Source organism: Galeopterus variegatus, unplaced genomic scaffold (assembly GCF_000696425.1).
Source record: "Galeopterus variegatus unplaced genomic scaffold, G_variegatus-3.0.2 Scaffold1756, whole genome shotgun sequence".
Classification (NCBI taxonomy): Eukaryota; Metazoa; Chordata; class Mammalia; order Dermoptera; family Cynocephalidae; genus Galeopterus; species Galeopterus variegatus.
Genome location: NW_007727867.1, coordinates 341,262 through 358,886, shown reverse-complemented (window position 1 = coordinate 358,886; position 17,625 = coordinate 341,262). Strand labels below are relative to the sequence as shown.

Here is a 17,625-nt window from a genome sequence, read left to right as displayed (position 1 = left end):
TGGATACGGAAAATGTGGTATATCTACACAATGGAATACTACTCAGGTATAAAAACGAATGAGGCCGGCCCGGTGGCGCACTGCTATATTACACCGCTTGGGAAGCGCGTTGGCGCTCCCGCCGAGGGTTCGGATTCCACATACAGACCGGTTCCCGCTCACTGGCTGAGCGAGGTGCAGGAGCAACACATTTATTGATTTGCGTATGTTGCGATCCCGTTGCCGGTCCCGGTCCGGTACGGGGGCGACACTGAGGGTTGCGATCCGTTGCCGGACACAGAAAAAGACAAAAAGGAAAAAAAAAAAAAGAAACGAATGAAATACTGCCATTTGCAACAACATGGATGGACCTTGAGAGAATGGGGGGGGGGGAAACGAGTCAGGCAGAGAAAAAGAAATACCACATGTTCTCACTTATTGGGGGGAGCTAAAAATAAATAAATTAATTCACTCACATACACAAAAACAAACTGGGGGTGGGGGGGAAGAAGATATAACAACTGCAATTTTTTGAAGTTGTTACAACAAGCAAACGGAAAGGACATTCTTGGGTGGGAGGGGAGAGAGGGAGGAGGAAGGGAGGTTCCGGTGATAATAATCAACTACATTGTATATTGAGGAAATAAAAATTTAAAGGGGGAATAAAAAAAGAACACAGCTAGTTAAACTCTGATTACCAATTGTAAGTATAATTAGGAATCCTTTTTTATTCCATCACTGTTCATCAAAGCAGATTATTTCTCACTGCGATAAAAGATTTTCCACATGCACGCCCTGATGTTTATTGAAGGAAGACTCAACGTGTATAGAAAATGCTTAGATAAAACAGAAATATTGAACCTTAATGATACGCATGCTGATGTGTACTGATGTCTGCAACTTATTTTGAAATGCATCAAAAATAAGGTGGATTGATGTATGGATAGAGGGTTGGATATGTGATAAGTTAATGTATAGTAAAATGTTAATTGTAGAATCTGGGTGGTATGTATGGAGGTGGGGGGTTCACTGTAAAATTCTTGCAGCTTTTCGAAAATTTCCATAGTGTGGGATAAAATGTTTAGATATAAGTGGCTGTGAGACAGTCAATTTAGGGAGAGGTATGTAGGAGTGATTACACATACGGTGTACCTTCTTGCTTTCACATTAAATAAGTTATTAGAAGTTTATATGTTAAGCCAACCTTACATAGATGCATGTGTTTATCAGTTGTTTGCTTCCCTTGGGAATATATTTAGGTTGTAAGTAAAACACATAAGAATTGTAATATTCACTTCCAGGAGCATCCTGACTTTTTCATTATATGGTGTAACTCATGAATTCGCTCACACAGCCTCTATAGGAAAGTTAGCTAAATGGATAAGTCTACGTGATCTCTGTCTGTTCAGTGAAAAGATACATTTATTAATGAACATCATGTGCCCCTCATTCCTATTAGCATTCTTATACCATCTCATAGAGATTAGGACTGTGTCTTGTATTAACAAAGTCCTGAATACACCGAGGAGGGGTACACAACAAATACTCACTGATTCTGAGAATCGGCATTTCTTAAGTGTCATTTTGTTTATTGGGAAATATATCATAATGCAAAAGTATATAAGAATATATTCAGTTTAAAGCACAATCATAAAATAAATATCTATAGAACTAACATTCATTCTAAAAAAGTTAGAGGAATTGCTTTTGCCCCATCCCAGTCACAGCCATTCCTCCCACATTGTTTCCATTAAGCTAATCTATACTTGATTTTTGTGATGAATATTCTTAGTTTTGTATTTAATTTTACAGTTTTACTATGTAAACTAAAATATAGTGTTACCCGTTTTTGTACTTTATGGCAGTCATACTGTGTGTATTCATTGTTGAGTAAGAACTCATCACTGTGTGAGATTCATCCATAAGGCATGTATAGCTCTGGTTTTATTCATTTTCTTCTTTTTCTCTTTTTTTTTATGGTTTATTCATTTTCATTGCTAGTTAGTATACCATTGTATGACTATACCACAGTTCACTTATTAATTCTACTGCAGGATTTTTCTGTCGTCTGTAGTATTTTATTATGAGCAATGCTGCTTTGGATGTGTAAGAATTTATCTCTGTTAGGACATGTACCTTGAAATGGAATCATTAGATTGTAAGATCACTGAAGGTGTACATTTATCAGTACTAATTTATTCATGCCATTGCTGTTGTTTTTCTTTAGCACTCATAAGAATCCAGTGGAGTTACATGTGGGGGGACAGAGTTACTTATAAACTCACTAATGCTTCTTCAATCTTCTTCACTCTTTTCCCCTCTTTCCCAGTGCATGTACACACATACCTAGACACACACACGTACCCTTCATCAAGAGTTTAATATAGAATATAAATGTTGCTTTGTACTTAAGAATAAAAACTTAGATTCTTTTTTAGCCTTCATGTTTTAAGTTTGTGTAGTTCCTGACTTATAAACATCTGATATCTATAGCTACCAGGGCCACAGAGATTTCCCTTTCCCAAATCGGATACCTTGCTCCTTGCTGTTAGCTAGAATTGCACTACAAGAGGGATGGGAGGTTGATGTGTTTTAAGACTGAGCTTTTCCCCAGAACAAGTTAGAAATAGGAGTAAGAATAAATGTTATGATTTCAATGTTTAGTAATCTTTCTTTTTTTTTTCTAATAACAGGGGTTTGCACAGAAATTATTTAGCTTTTTAAGAAATTTTCAAACTGTTTTCCAAAGTGTGGTATATCATTTTGCATTTCCACTAGCAGTGGTGAGAGCTTCAGTTGCATTGCATCCTTGCTGAGACTTGGTATCCATGGTCCGTCTTTTTAATTTTAAGCTTCTTATTGGATGTGTAGTGGTATCTTTGATTTTAATTAGCATTTCCCTAATGATTAATGATGTTGAGCATCTTTTCATGTGCTTGTTTGCCATCTCTGTGTTGTCTTTGGTGAAGTGTCCATATGTTTTGCCCACTTTTATTGGGTTGTCTTATTTTTGAATTATAGGCATTCTTTATATATTCCAGATACAAGTTCTTTGCAGAATATGTTTTGAAAATGTTTTCTCTCGGTTCACGACTTGCCCTTTCATTTTCTTAAGAGTGTCTTTTGAAGAACAAACATTTAAAACTTTGATGAAGTTCTGAAAGTTTTAGTGGAATCTAGAGAATTAGAACCATCAAAAAAATACTGAAATTCTTACTTGGCCCTGAATGATTATGGAATTATGCCTGATTATTCACTGGTTGCCACCACAAGTCAAGTTCTTACCATTGCATTTCTCTCTTTCTCTGCAACTAACTATCCTTGAATTATAAATGGCTTAATATTTTATTTCAACAAACTTGTTTTACACCAGGTCCTAATGTTATAAAGATGAGTAATATATGGTGTCTTTGTTCAGAGTGCTCATATTTAATATTTCTTTCTGTCATCTGTCTTGCAGCAGCCCATGTGCTTTTCTTTGTCCAGTACCTAGTGAAGCTCTAGAGGCAATGAAGTGCTCAATGTATTTTGGTGTCATAGTTATACTTTTTATAATATGCAAACATACAAGTTCATTACAGTAGGAAATCTCTTGTTCTTTGTATCCTTCATAGATTGGAGCATAGTTCCATACACACATGAGACACTCACTAAAATATTCAGTGACTGAATGGAATTACAGTTGATCTGTGGGTGTGAAACCCGTGGATATGGAGGGCCTACTACACCATTTTATATAAGACTTGAGCATCCGAGGATTTTTTGGTGGGGGGAAGGGGAAACTGAAACCAATCCCCCCCGAGGATATGGAGGGCCAACTGTATTGATGACAGTATTTATTAAGATTCTCCTGATTAATATATTGGTAATATAACTTTTGGATGTACATTACTGAGTAAATAAAAGATACTGTCATTTCAGATGTGATCATTCCAATAGATTATGTTTTTCTTGATAGAACAAAGATGATTTTTCACTTGAGTATTTCTGAACAGTCTTTTTTTTATGGTCCAGGTTTAACGTTATTATCATAGAGGTCTGTCTAGTGTAGTATAGCATGGAATCTGTAGTCAGGTTACAAATTAAAAGGCTTTCACAAAATCTGCTCTATTTAGAGAGTTATGTATTTTATTTAACTTTGGAACTTCTTTTTTCAGTAAAACCAATGCATTGAAACATAAAGACTATATTTGTAAGTGTTTGGAGAAAGATAGTAATAATTTACTTTCTTTTTGTAGGTCCTGGGAACGCCAACAAGGGAGCAAATTAGAGAAATGAACCCAAACTACACAGAATTCAAATTCCCTCAAATTAAGGCACATCCTTGGACTAAGGTGAGTCAAAATGAGTTTTTTAAAAAAGCACATTAACCAGTAGTTAACTAAAACTTGGATTTTTCATTGTTCCTAAACTATTTTGAGACCAGATATCTGCCTGAATACATGAACTGCTGTGTAGCAGTTCTCATGTAAAGATAGTTGAGATGTTGTACTTTAGTGTTTTATGACTGTATAGTTTCATTCCCATTGATTTCCTATAGATGGGTTTCCAGCCTGGATTTTTATTTGCAAGGTAAGAACAATATGCCTGTATCATTAAGATACAGAATTTAATCAATTTAGAGCAGGATCTAATATATAAATTTTGACAACCTAAAATTCAGAAGGTAATTTATTTACGTAGAGTGCGTAGTTCAATATCCTGTACTATTCAAGGATATAATAATAATATAGCACATGATAACAAATATATATTTTCTTCCTTCTTTGGAACTATTAAAACATAGACCTTATTATAGATGGTATTATGTGTTTTTCTTATTTACTTCTCTGTTGGTGTTTTGGGAGCAGGATTAAAAAAGCAGGTGAATTCTTGCTGGGAGTATACATTGAAAGCAATTGATATGTTAACCAGGTGTCATTAGTCATTGGAAAAGCCTAACTTTAATATTAGATAAAACCAGTTCTAAAAAGCACAATTACTAATTTACCCAGAATACTTTTTTTTTTTTGCTTTGATGTTTAATTGAAATGATTTTAAGAGAGATTTTTATTGAAGAATTTTTTTTTTTTTTTTTTTTTTTTTTTTTTTTACCTCAGTTTGGTTTGTGAGATTAAGTGTGCAGAGAAAAAAATAGAATATCTCAATAGGGTTTATATAGCTAGAGTGAATCTCTAGCTTCATCATTTTACAGGTTCAGAAACTCTGGCCAAAGATACAAAGTGACTTATCCAAGATTACATAGGTGGCTTGTGACAAAGCCAGATTTAACCTCTACTACATGTGTGTGTGTGATGCCACATTTTTAAACTTCTAGTCATGTGCCATGCACACCCCCCATATGTATTTCAAGAGGTGAAGTAATTCAGGGCTATAAGTGAAATAATTTATACCCCCTAGAATCTAAGTATCTCTCTCTCAATTTTATTATGATTCCAGTTACCTTTCTTCACATTGTCACAGTCTTATCACCTCTCTTCAGAAAATCCTCTTGTTACTAATTATTTCCTATTTAGAATCAAAGACCTCAGTAGCATTTTAGTGCCAGAATTATAGGTTATAGCTTTCACTGGCTAAGAGACCAAGATGTTGCCCCTCCCCCATTTAAAAAAATTTATGATAAGCACTAAATAGTCTGAGATAAAGCATTCTTTGGTCTTTATCCTCAGGTTTATTTTGATTCTGAGTCAGGAGATATTAGGGGCTCTCACCTGGCTCTAAACCTAAAGAATCCTAGGTGTCCTATTTTGATTAGGGGCTGAGTTGAATCTATTGAATTTATTTCAAGTTAAAGTGTTTATAAAAAGTGATTTATAGTATAGTGTGATTTCAAACATGATAAGGGAAAACAAAAACAACAAAGAGAATTCTGATTATTGAATAAATACAGGGAAATATTCCAAAATGCTAACAGTAGTAGTTTGGGTGAGAAGAGTGTGAGTGATTTTATTTTCTTTGTTCTACCTTTTCATATTTCCATGTTTTCTTTAATAATCACAATATTTTTATGAAGAAAGGGAAAGTTCTTTTTAGTATAAGCTTAAGTGTTCATTACCCATTACCCTTAATATGGAGTTTCTGACAGATATAATGCTAAAATTGAGGTAATGAAATCCTATTTAACAGTCCCTGTCTTTTTTTTTTTTTTTTTTTTTTTTTTTTTTTTTTTTTTTTTTTTTTTTTTTTTTTTTTTTAATCAAGACTGCCACCAGTATTAGCGTGTATGATATTCCCTGGATTATCTCTCTCCAAGGCAAATATTAGCCAGAGTGGATGTGAGGAATGATTGATTATAATTAAAATGCAGCCAACAGAAAACCTGTGGTGAATTTGTATGTTTTAAACCTTCCTTTGCCCTCTTGGATTGCTCTCTTTGCCTAATGTTTCTATATCTTACGCTAATGCTTTTCAAACTTGAATAATCTATATAAAGCCCTTTTGTTTAGGTTTCCATTTCTGTACCATGTATAGAGTAATGACTCAATTCTCCCACTTTTTTGTCTATTAAAACTACTGTGAACCCTTCATTCATGTAGTGTTCTTTGACATAATTTAGTTTTCACTTCATACAAATGCATTATGTAATAAGTACACTTATGCTAATTTCTCATTAGTGCACACAACTAGGGTGGTCTTACTGTGGTTATAACACAAATGCAGATTCAGGCACAGAAATGGCATGGTTCTGCTCTGTCACCTAAATGATCTAATTATGCTCATTGAATTTTTTACAATATATTATTATCAGAGTGAAAATATAAAATTTAAAATTCCTAGAGGGAACTCAGTCCCCTCTCCTATTCCCCCAACTCCCCAGCCCCGCTCCATTATGATAGTGGTCAACAACTTGAGAAATGCTTTCTTATGCTAGGCAGCCAAAAGAGTCATTTAAAAACCATGCATAATGTTGTTCTCTAAAGAGAAAAGAGTCTTGCCCTTGGAGGGCAGGTAAATAGGCGTCTGGAAATAAGGACTACTTTGCCTTTATTGCTTTCTTCTCTTAAAACCCACTTCTGTCCCATTTTCTGAAGCTGTTGGCATGTGAACTCTGGCTTCCTGTGCTGCAGTGTAGTGCACCTATATCCCCAGGGTTGGGAGCTGGTGTTCTCAAAAAAGTGGGCAGAAATTAAGATCAAGGGAGAAAATGTCTTCCTTAGAAACATTGAGGTGAGGGGATAAAGGTGTGTAGGAAAGATGGAGGAAAATAAAAAACACCGAGGTGATCCCAATGTGGTGTATGGCAGGAATCTTGAGTATTTAAAAATACAATTAAGTCGCCCTTGACTATTACATAATAACCAGTGCAACCTAATTTTTTAATAAAGTACTTGTGGTATAAGTAGGGAAGGAAATAGGTGTTAATGTTTTAAAACAAGCACCCTTATTGGAGGTGGGATGGTGGGATACATTGGTGTATACTCTATACTTCAAAGAAGAATACCAGATGGAAAGCAAAAGGAGGTGATACAAAAGTAGATTGAGAAATAAAGATCAAGGGAGAAAATACCTTCTGTAGAAACATTGAGGTAAGGGGATACAGGTATGTAAGAAAGATGGTGGTAAAACAAAAACACTGAGATGATCGCAGTGTGGTGTATGGCAGGAATCTTGAGGATTCTTTTTATATTTAGACAGAGATTGGTTGGAAGCAGAGAGGAAGCTTAAATTTGCATTTAGTACTTGGAGGTGTGGTTAAGTGATCGACTGTTAGATACAAAGTGAGAATCTAATTTAAACACTGCTCTTAATGTTTGTGCCTCAGCTTTTTTCTTTTGTAAGATAGTGATTATCTACTGTGTCTTTTCTCAGGGTTCTTTTAAAAATACAGCTATAATATGCATATAAAGGGTTATTTTATTTTAGTTCTGAATAAATATGAAGGTTCTATGTCCAATATAGTTCTCTGATTTATCCTCTTCTCTATATCTCCACTACCCTAACCTTAGTTTTAGGCCATCATTATACCATAGACTTGTTTTTTTTTTTTTTTTTGACTGGTAAGGGGATCTTAACCCTTGACTTGGTGTTGTCAGCACCACGCTTTCCCAAGTGAGCCATGGGCCGGCCCATCATAGATTTGTTAAAACAACCTCCTACCTCCTTATTTCCCTCCTTCAGTATCACATAGTTTCAGTTTATCTTCTTCATTGCTGTCTGTCAAAGTTAGCTTTCTTAAAAGCACATGTGATACTGTCAATCCTATTTAAAATTATTCTCTTGATTCCTCATAGCCTTTAGGAAAATTTGGTATGATATACGTATAATGACAAGGGTGATCCTATTTCCCAATTTATGCATATCCAGTGTAATTATTAATTGCACCTTCATTCTCAAAAGTGTTCCAGTTTTGATGATAGGTTATTCATTCTCTCTATTCTTGATCTTTTCTATCTTTCCTTTCCAGAAAAACAGGAGATGTTGTTCTTGTCCTGCTTCTAACCTTTCCTGTGATATCTAGTTGCTTGAACCCAGTCTCCTTTCTTAGTTCTTCAGCTTCTTTCATCCTTAAATGTATATCATTAGGCAATGAATTTAAAAGTTTACTGTGTAGTTAGGGTAGATTAGGGATTTCTAATAAGGTTATATTATAGCAGATGTATGAGTTATTCCAGTTCTGAATTCTGCTGTCCTTTTGTTCAAAAATTTTTAAGACCAAGTATTCACCATTTTTTTTTCCTTGTAATAAATAATCCTATGAGATTAGTTAGGTAACACAGTCTCTATATTCTTTCAGAGTAATGAAAATCGTAAGTGATATAACAGGTTAGTGGAAGGAAGTAAATTAGAATCCCAAGGTCCCTGATATCTAACAATTATATTAGGGCTATTTAATATGTTAGCTCCATATGGGAATGTTGTCCAGCTTGTAGTTCACTTTGAAGGGACCATACAGTTATGCTGAATTTTCTGGTCTAATCAAACTGTCTAATTGTTCCCCAGAGAAGCTGTACTTCTGCCTCTTGCTGGTGTCTTTTTTCCCTCCATTGTAGAATGCTCTTCTTTTTCTTTTCTGCTTCCCAAGTCTTAACCTTTCTCAAGACCTCAAATCTCACTTCTCCCATGAAATATGTTCTCATTGTTCAAGTCTCTGTGATTACTCCCACTACATATAACTCTTGTAGTACTGAGTCATACCATATATGTAATAGCAGTTCCCAATTTCTGTTTTAGAATGATAATATGGATATCAATTACCTCAAAGTGTTCGTTGCAAAGTTTTGGGCATATATGGTAGTTTGATACTTAATAGTTAAGTGTCTGCAGGTTATGTCAGATCATAGGTCATTGGGTAAGTATCACAGAAAGCATTATTTGTAAAAATCCTTGCATCCTTGATTTCTTAAAGCACTTAGAACATGCTGCAAAGTGAATGAATACTAGTATTTCCTATTGGCTAACAAAGTAAGGAGAAAATTTAGTTGTGAGGTTATTTCAGCTATCAAAGGAATCATTTTAGAGTGAAATAAGTTATTATTCTGTGCTTAATGCCAACCCCCCCCAGCCAAAAAAAAAACTCCACTGTACTTATTTTTTTAACACTCTTCATAATCATACTTTTTGTTTTTCCTGAGCCTTTTAATAAAGGATTTTTCAGAACTTGGTAAACTTGCCTGTTATAACTGTTGTTTAGCACCTTGCCAAAAGTGCCTTCAGAGAGCACAAAACAAAAATTGCTGTCATACTTTTCCTGCACATCTACTGTATCTACCTTTTCTGGTTTCTGCCTTACTCATTTCATTCACATGTATTTAAAAAATATAAAAACATGTTGGAGATTTCTGTTAGCTCCTAAGATTGCCATTTGTCTATTTTGTTCTCTTGCTCTGGTAAATCAGTTCTTATTATTACTCAACTTCCTTTGCCCTGAACACTCCACTAATCCATTATCGCTTTTCTCATGAATACTTACAGTATGTTCTCTACTGAAATTTCTTCCTACATCTTTATTAGGGCTAGTATAATTACTTCCTCTCCTTTTCTAATATTAATTTTCCTGTATGAGTAGACTTCCTCTCTACTTATGCTGGTTATATATTTCCATTTCTTTGCTGGAAATTATGCAGATTAAAATGCAGCTCCTAAGGTAGCTAATTCATATGTGAGAGGAATAATGTAAAAAAGGAAAACTACCAAGACATAATTTTAAGTTTGCTTGTGGGAGGCAGAAGATGGGATTGGGGGTGGATTGAAAAAGAAGGCAAAAATCTATTTTTAATTTATCCTTTAAATTCTGTGTCTTCTGTTTAACTAGTGCTGGGCTGCGTTATGCAAAGTAGGTAAAATATATAATCCTCGTCCTTGAAAAGCTGATAGTTGAAAAGTTTAGGTGAAGCAAGATTTGAATAATGTAAGATACTATATAACCGTATACTTGATGATGTACTATAAGTGTTCAGAGGATTCTACATGCTGTAGGTGTTATGAGGCGGACCTCTAGTGAGGGTGGTGTAGGGGAAAAAGAAGTCCTTAAAAGATAGTGGAGGAGGTAGACTGTTAAAAGAGGATTAGGATTTGCTTCGGTGTAGAAGAGGTTAGGAATTATTGCAGCTTAGGTGAATATCTCTCAAGATGGAAGGTGTGGTTGAAAAGGAAATATTCCTGTATTCTTGGGAAGGCCAGCCTGATTGCAGTAACTATTTTGTGAACAATGAAAGATTAAATTGGATAAGTGGACATTTGGTAAATCACACTTCTGCATAGGCCTGTAGTATTGTTTCATCAGTGAATGAGGTTCGAGGGTGAAATTACATTGCAGAGTTAAATGCTGATATCTACACATATAAGGGGTCTTCAGAAAGTTCATGGAAAAATTCATGTTATCTTTCAGATCAGTTTTTACACACTTTTTGAAGCACCCTCATGTATAACTTTTCTTACGTGTAGTTGAGTTCAGAAAAATTCAATAAACCTTTTAATTAGTGCAGCTGAAATTAATTGAACGCTAGCTCTGTCATGGCATTTAGTAGGCTCGAACACATTTGGTTTCTCACTCTACCCTATTAGGTGCTAACTTCAAACACAGAAAATTTACTTGGCACATGAACTCTGAAACTTGGTTTTCAGTAGCCTCTGGTAATCATTTTTGGTAGTATTTAAAGTGAATTGGATTATCTTGTATGTTAGTGCATCATTAGAGCAAGGCCTAAAAGCGTGTTAAACACCCCCAAAGAATGTTTTAAAAAATAGTAGTGACTAATTATCGAATTATATACTAAATATGAGCGCTTAAGTGCACATTTTTTTCTTAGTTAATTAACACAATTAACTATTCAACAAATGTATGGCATTGTCTCACTTTTAATCCTGTATTTAGGTTTACAAATTGCGGACAATTTTAGATAATTAATAGATTACTGGCAAGCCAATATTAGGGTTGCTCTTTAAGAATTTTCATGGTTTATCAGTTTTCAGAACTGGTTGCATATATTTTGTGCATGACCAAAACATAGTGTCAGCATTGTACATTTATCGTAATGAAAACTAGCAAGGAGTAGCTCTTTGGAACAGGCACAGCACTTGTTCTATGTTCTCTTAGGTTAATTGTCATTGTCCATAGCCATAAAAAAATAGGCACTTTTATATTGCTGTGGTTGGTTACTTAATACAGTAGAATTCCTGAGAGTTGATCCTGTGAGAAACAACTTAACCATCGGCCTTGATGTGGTGTGTGTCGTTGTTTATAAATTATAATTTTAAAGGGCTTGCAACTCAGTCATAACAATTTAGCTCCAGGTTGAAATTTGATGGCCAAAGTCTATTCTAGGTAGGGTGAAAATGCCTCTATCATATTTGAGTTATCCAAATGCAAATTTATTTTGACTAATTATTTTAAGGACTTGTTTGCATTTGTTCAATACCACAGAGACTTTCTTTTTGAAACAATGATTTTTTTCTGTTTCTTCTGTGGACTAGTATTTGTGATGAGAGTTGATGTTTGTTTTAATTAAAGAAAATGAGTTGCTGCATAGGTGAGGTAGTACTTGAATCACTTTAAAAGTTCATGTCAGTGTTTTGGTTCTTTTCAGTTTTTCCTTTCTCTTTTCCTTTGTTCTTTTTCTTTTCTTTCTTCTTTTTTTTTCTTTCTTTTGCTTTGTTTTGTTTTGTTCTGTTTTGTTTTATTTACTTTCATTTTTAGTTTTTAAAGGGATGTTTTGGGATCTCCATGGCCTTGCTGCATACTTGGCTGGCCATATTTAGTCTGCGCACTAATTGTTAGTTGGCCCAGTTGAGTCTTATTCTGTGCTCGTAGTTCTTTTAGTCTGGTTTTCTATTTTTGTCCACCTGGTTGTGTTTTAGTTCATGAGACGTTGTTATTATGATGGGCCGTAATTTAAACTGTGTACTAAATTTTAGTCTGCAGACTAAAAGTAATCCGCGGATTATTTATTTTTGCAAAATATTTAATTCCCCCACTGGAAACTATCCTAAAAGAATATTAAATTCTCTTAGAATAGTCAAGGGAGTTCACAGCTGCTGGTGAGTTCTACCATTTTTTGTTCTCAATACCTAGACATAATAGACCCTACCACCTCCCTTGCATACTTGGCTCCGTTGTGCCTAGGTGTTGGTGTACATTACTACGCATGTCACCTGTAACTGTGACTGTCCCTTAGTTGTATTGTTTATTGTATATATTTTTGTTTAGCTTTTGGTGGGTGAATTGGGCATATTTGCAGATGGAACTGTGTTGAATTTGTAGTGCTCAAGGATGTAGGATTTTTTTTTCAGTGAGTTTTTCCAAAAAGGAAAGAATGTTCTATATTTATTTTTCCTAAGTAATGGGTGCAAGGGTATGAGGGGGCAAAGCCCACAATAGAAAAAGTAAGTTTATACCCGCACTCCTGAGGTAATATGCCAATTTTTTGAAGAGTCCTAAAATAATGAGAATGTCAGCAAATAATCTTTTAGCAGGGAAGTCAATCCAAAATGGAGAATAATCCGCGGTGGCCTGATCCTTCTTAGCTCACATTAATTGAAAATCTCTGGCTTGAAATCTGTAGTAATATATTTATTACTTTCCTCTCATCACTAAAAATTTAGAAAATAAAATGTTTATGCTGTGTAACTGGAACACAGTAGAGAAAAATTAGCATATTGGGAACTTCTATCCTTAAAAGCAGGGTAGTGTCCCCCCTTCCAGCCATGTTCATGGATGATGAATCCAGGTCATAGAAGACCACTTTACTTTGGGAAGTTTACTTCTAGATTTCATTTTGATTTTAACTTTTTTTGGTTTTGTATTTTTTTAATAAACTCACTGGCATTGGAACATAATAAACTAAAATTTAAATGTTTCTTTACTGTGCCTCACCATTGCGCAATCAAAAAATTTTTTTTGCATACACTGTGGTGAAATAATTTTTAAACTTGGGCTTGCTACTGTGGAGACTGATGTTTAAAGTTTATAACTGTATAAACATTTTCTGTGTCCCCCCACACCATGTTTCTTATAACATTGGCTATATTTTTCCTTGCTTGACTATTCTCTTTTGGATTGACTTCCCCTGTTTGGATTATTTCACTGCATTATCATCTTTAGGATTCGTCAGGAACAGGACATTTCACCTCAGGAGTGCGGGTATGTACTTAATTTTTTTTCCCAAAATTTCAGGGCAGGTCTATAAAACTCGGGGGAAAGTTTTTTTGAAAGGCTAAACAATTGTTCATTCTTGAAATGTAACAGTAAAAACAGTGTAGTAGTTATGATTTCTGTTTTCATTCATTGTGTGGTATAGGTTTTGCTTATGGTATATTTAGATTGTCAGTCTTCTGGATGATTAATAGACATCTAGGCTGAAGTTGAGGGGGGTTAAAATTATTATTATTACAAGTATAAATATTGGTAAAGATCCATGAAACCAAAGGTTCTGAGTGTTAAGCAATTTCAATGAGTAAGGAATGAAGTGGTAGCAGAAATTTTCTTATTAAAAGTCAAATTTCAGTAGTTGTTGGTTTCCTTTTCTTTAGACACAGAAGATAATTCAGAAGAGCCAGTTTCTCGTTTGGCTTGTAATTTTTGGAAGTTGCATGCAGCCACACCCTGTATTATGGTCAGAAATCTGAACTCTGGGAGATACTGGTTTTGACCCCACAAAATCTTCATTAATGTAACATGAAATTTTTTTATTTAAATGACTCACTGTCCAGCTACCCTACATTTGAATGTTAGCAGGAGATACTTATTTCTACTTTTGGTGCTACTTATAATTCTGCTCATGTGCTACCATATTGGTGCAAAAGATTTTTGGATTAGCTGGCAAAATAAATCCATACACTGTCAAATAGATGCAAACTGCCCTGAAATATAAAATATGTGAGTAGTGTTTTATATTTTTATAAAAACTTTTCTGACTTTTGCTACTGATTATTTTCTTTTTACATTCTGGATTTGATTATGGACCTTGGGAGCAAGAGAGGGGGAAATTACCAAGAATAGCATACAATCTAAGCATTTAAAATAAAGCACTAACTTTAAGTTTCTCTTGACTGAGGCAAGTCAGAGTACTCAAAAAAATAAAGATGAAGCAGTTTTTGTCCTTACAAAGGGCTTTCTAACTAGCCAATAAATTGACATAAGGCCTTTAAGATTCTGAAATAAATTCTAAGATCGTACTCAACCCAGTTTCTCAATTTCCATATAAAATATCTTTTTCAATAATAAACTATGTGTAAAAACAAAAGCAAAAAAACCCTGTTTTTACTGTAGAAAGTACTCATAGTCTTGATAATCTAATGAGCTCTGTAGGTGTAACTAGTTCTTTTAACTTCAGCCTAAGTGAATAGCCAGATGTTACAAGAGCCATTCTTATTAGGAAATCTTAGCCTCCCAGGCTTCTCCATGCCTTGTTACAATCTGCATGTCCTTCCTCACGTATGGGTATGTTTCCTTCTATTTCTATTTTTTACATGACTGCTTCTCTTTATATGTCTGTCTACCTCCACCACAACACCTTTTATTTGATTGTATGCTCTCTTCCTTGCAAGGGATATATTTCGTTTTTCTTTAGTTTCAAAGGCTTTTTGTCCATCTGTTTATGTTCATTTCTATTTCTTCCCTTCTGTTTTTATTGTTTAACTAGCCATAGTTTAAAACGAAGTATATTTTTATAGTTTTATGTTTTTTTTTTTTTTGGTCTTTTGTCTTTTTCCATGTCTGGCAACGGATCGCAACCCTCAGTGTTGCCCCCGTACCGGACCGGGGACCGGCAACGGGATCGCAACCCTCGGTGTTGCTCCTGCGCCTCGCTCAGCCAGTGAGCGGGAACCGGTCTGTATGTGGGATCCGAACCCTCGGGCGGGAGCGCCGCCGCGCTTCCCAAGCGGCGCACTATCCAGTGCACCACCGGGCCGGCCCCTATAGTTTTATGTTTTGTTAAAGACATATATGTGTAGAAAGCTGTCTAATCCTTTAAGTGAATTAGTTTAATTGCATTTTATTTCAATATATCCTTCAGTTGACTTTTTCTGTGACTTAATGGCTCTTAATGAAAAATACTCTTTTCTTTCCCTGATTAAAACACTAGAATATTTATTTAAACAAGGGTAGTCTGGCCACATTCATGAGAATAGCTACATGCAGCAACAATGTTGGACAGGTATTCAAGAATTTCTTCAAATAATGATAGGCTCTGTTTATTGAGGAGATAATACCAAATTATTCACGTGAATATACCTAGAGTAAATAGCTTTTCTTTTTTTTTTTTTTTAAGATATTGATTGCCAAATATGAACAGTGCTGCCCACTACTGACAATTGTTCTGCTAAAAATAATGCAAAGAGGCAATCTGTTATTTACTGCCTCTACAGTCAAAACTTTAAATTTTTTTAATATTCTTCTAGTTGTGGTTTTCTGCAGAACATAGCCTTTCTCATGCGTTCGTCATATTTTGTATGCATGTTTGATTGTACTTTTATGATTAGCATATGTAGATTTTTCTCTGAACTTTTCTTATGTAGTCTCTATTTAGCAGTTCACCGCAGTGTGGTGAATTATGTGCAGTTAACTCTTCATCTTAGAAGGCTCCTTTCCCCAGTGCAACCATGTTTTAGTACATGGTGGGAATTAATTCAATACTCAGAAATTAATTTGCTTAGATTCTTATAATACAACATTAATTGTTCTTTCCTTTTTTTTGTACTGCAGGTCTTCCGTCCTCGAACTCCACCAGAGGCAATTGCACTGTGTAGCCGTCTGCTGGAATACACACCAACTGCCCGATTGACACCACTGGAAGCTTGTGCACATTCGTTTTTTGATGAATTACGGGACCCCAGTGTCAAACTACCAAATGGGCGAGACACACCTGCACTCTTCAACTTCACCACTCAAGGTAATTCCAAACACTTAGCTGTTTTACCATTTCTGGGAAAGCTATGCACTGGATGTGGAGTAAATGACACTCTGTTAATTAAAATCTGTGGAGGACAAGAAAGGATATATTAAGTCCTTAAGGAGGCAGGAAGCATTCTTTCTAACCTATTAGGCCACTGCTTGTATGGTTTCAAACAAAATAGTGGCAGATAACATTTTTCAAATGGCATAGCTTCTCTGATTTTTCACAGATTACAGTAAATCTTGTTGGCACGTGAGAAACTATAGAGATTTCAGTGAGTGATATTTTTCACTAATAAAACTAATGTACAATTTAACCTTTAGGTTTGAATCTGAAACTTCAAGTACAGTCATCTCTTGGTATCTGTGGGGGACTGGTTCTAGGGCCTTCCACAGTTACCAAAATCCATGGATGCTCAAGTCCCTGATATAAAACAGTGTAGTATTTGCATATTATCAATCTATGCACATCCTACTGTACACTTTAACCCATTTAGGTTATTTATGATAGCTAGTACTCTGTAAATATTGTTCTTCTTTATTGCTTAGGGAATAATAACAAGAAAAAAAGTCTGTACGTGTTTAGTACAGACATTCTTTTTTTTAATATTTTCCATCTGCAGTTGGTTGAATTTACAGATGCAGGAACCCATGGATATGGAAGGCCAACTGTATTACCGTTTCATGCTTTCCAAGAATTTATATCAAGTTCTTTAAACCTGGAAATAAATTGGTGCTATATTTGTATAAATTCAGTTATCTTACAAACAGGGGGAGAATTAGAGTCTTATAAACCCTTTCTAAGAACTTATGCAAGGTATGTAGACAGAGAAATTCCCATCCCCTCTTGGACTTGGCACCATTGCTGCTACTGAGAAAGCATTGAAAGGAAAACTGAGTTTGTGCATTGGTGGCTTCTGAAAGACCTACGGTAGGGATAGTCATTATTTTTTCAATATTTCTGTGTTCACGTTTCCTTTCTCCTGACTTAGACCCTAAGCGATTCTTTCAGTCAACCACATTCCCTCTGATGTGATTGTCTTCTTAAACTGAACATAAAAAGTATAAAATTTGCTATAGATAAAACAAGAAATAAATAGTTGATATATTAATAAGTGTAATCAGGTTAGAAAATATAGAAGGGAGATGGAAAGCTTTCCACAGCCAAGAAAGAGATATATTTCTTTTATTCTAAAGTGAGTGTTTTTTCCCCAGTTTAAATTTTTCTAAAATTGAATGTAGAAAGATGCATGGCATAAGCAGTACGTGTGGAAGACCTGAGTTAATAGTAAAATATACTACCTGGATGGTTT

The 17,625-nt window shown here is 34.9% G+C and overlaps 1 protein-coding gene across 2 annotated transcripts in view; it reads left to right on the top strand.

The window, feature by feature from the left end:
• Positions 1 to 17,625, top strand: part of GSK3B (glycogen synthase kinase 3 beta) — a 223,657-nt gene that overhangs the window by 176,240 nt on the left and 29,792 nt on the right. The window contains exons 8-10 of one of the 2 annotated variants that reach the window (XM_008578780.1): positions 4,218 to 4,313; positions 13,520 to 13,558; positions 16,124 to 16,310. In XM_008578780.1, coding sequence (XP_008577002.1) covers positions 4,218 to 4,313; positions 13,520 to 13,558; positions 16,124 to 16,310 — 322 coding nt within the window. The remainder of the gene's footprint in view (positions 1 to 4,217; positions 4,314 to 13,519; positions 13,559 to 16,123; positions 16,311 to 17,625) is intronic. The other variant, XM_008578782.1, reaches the window with a different exon arrangement.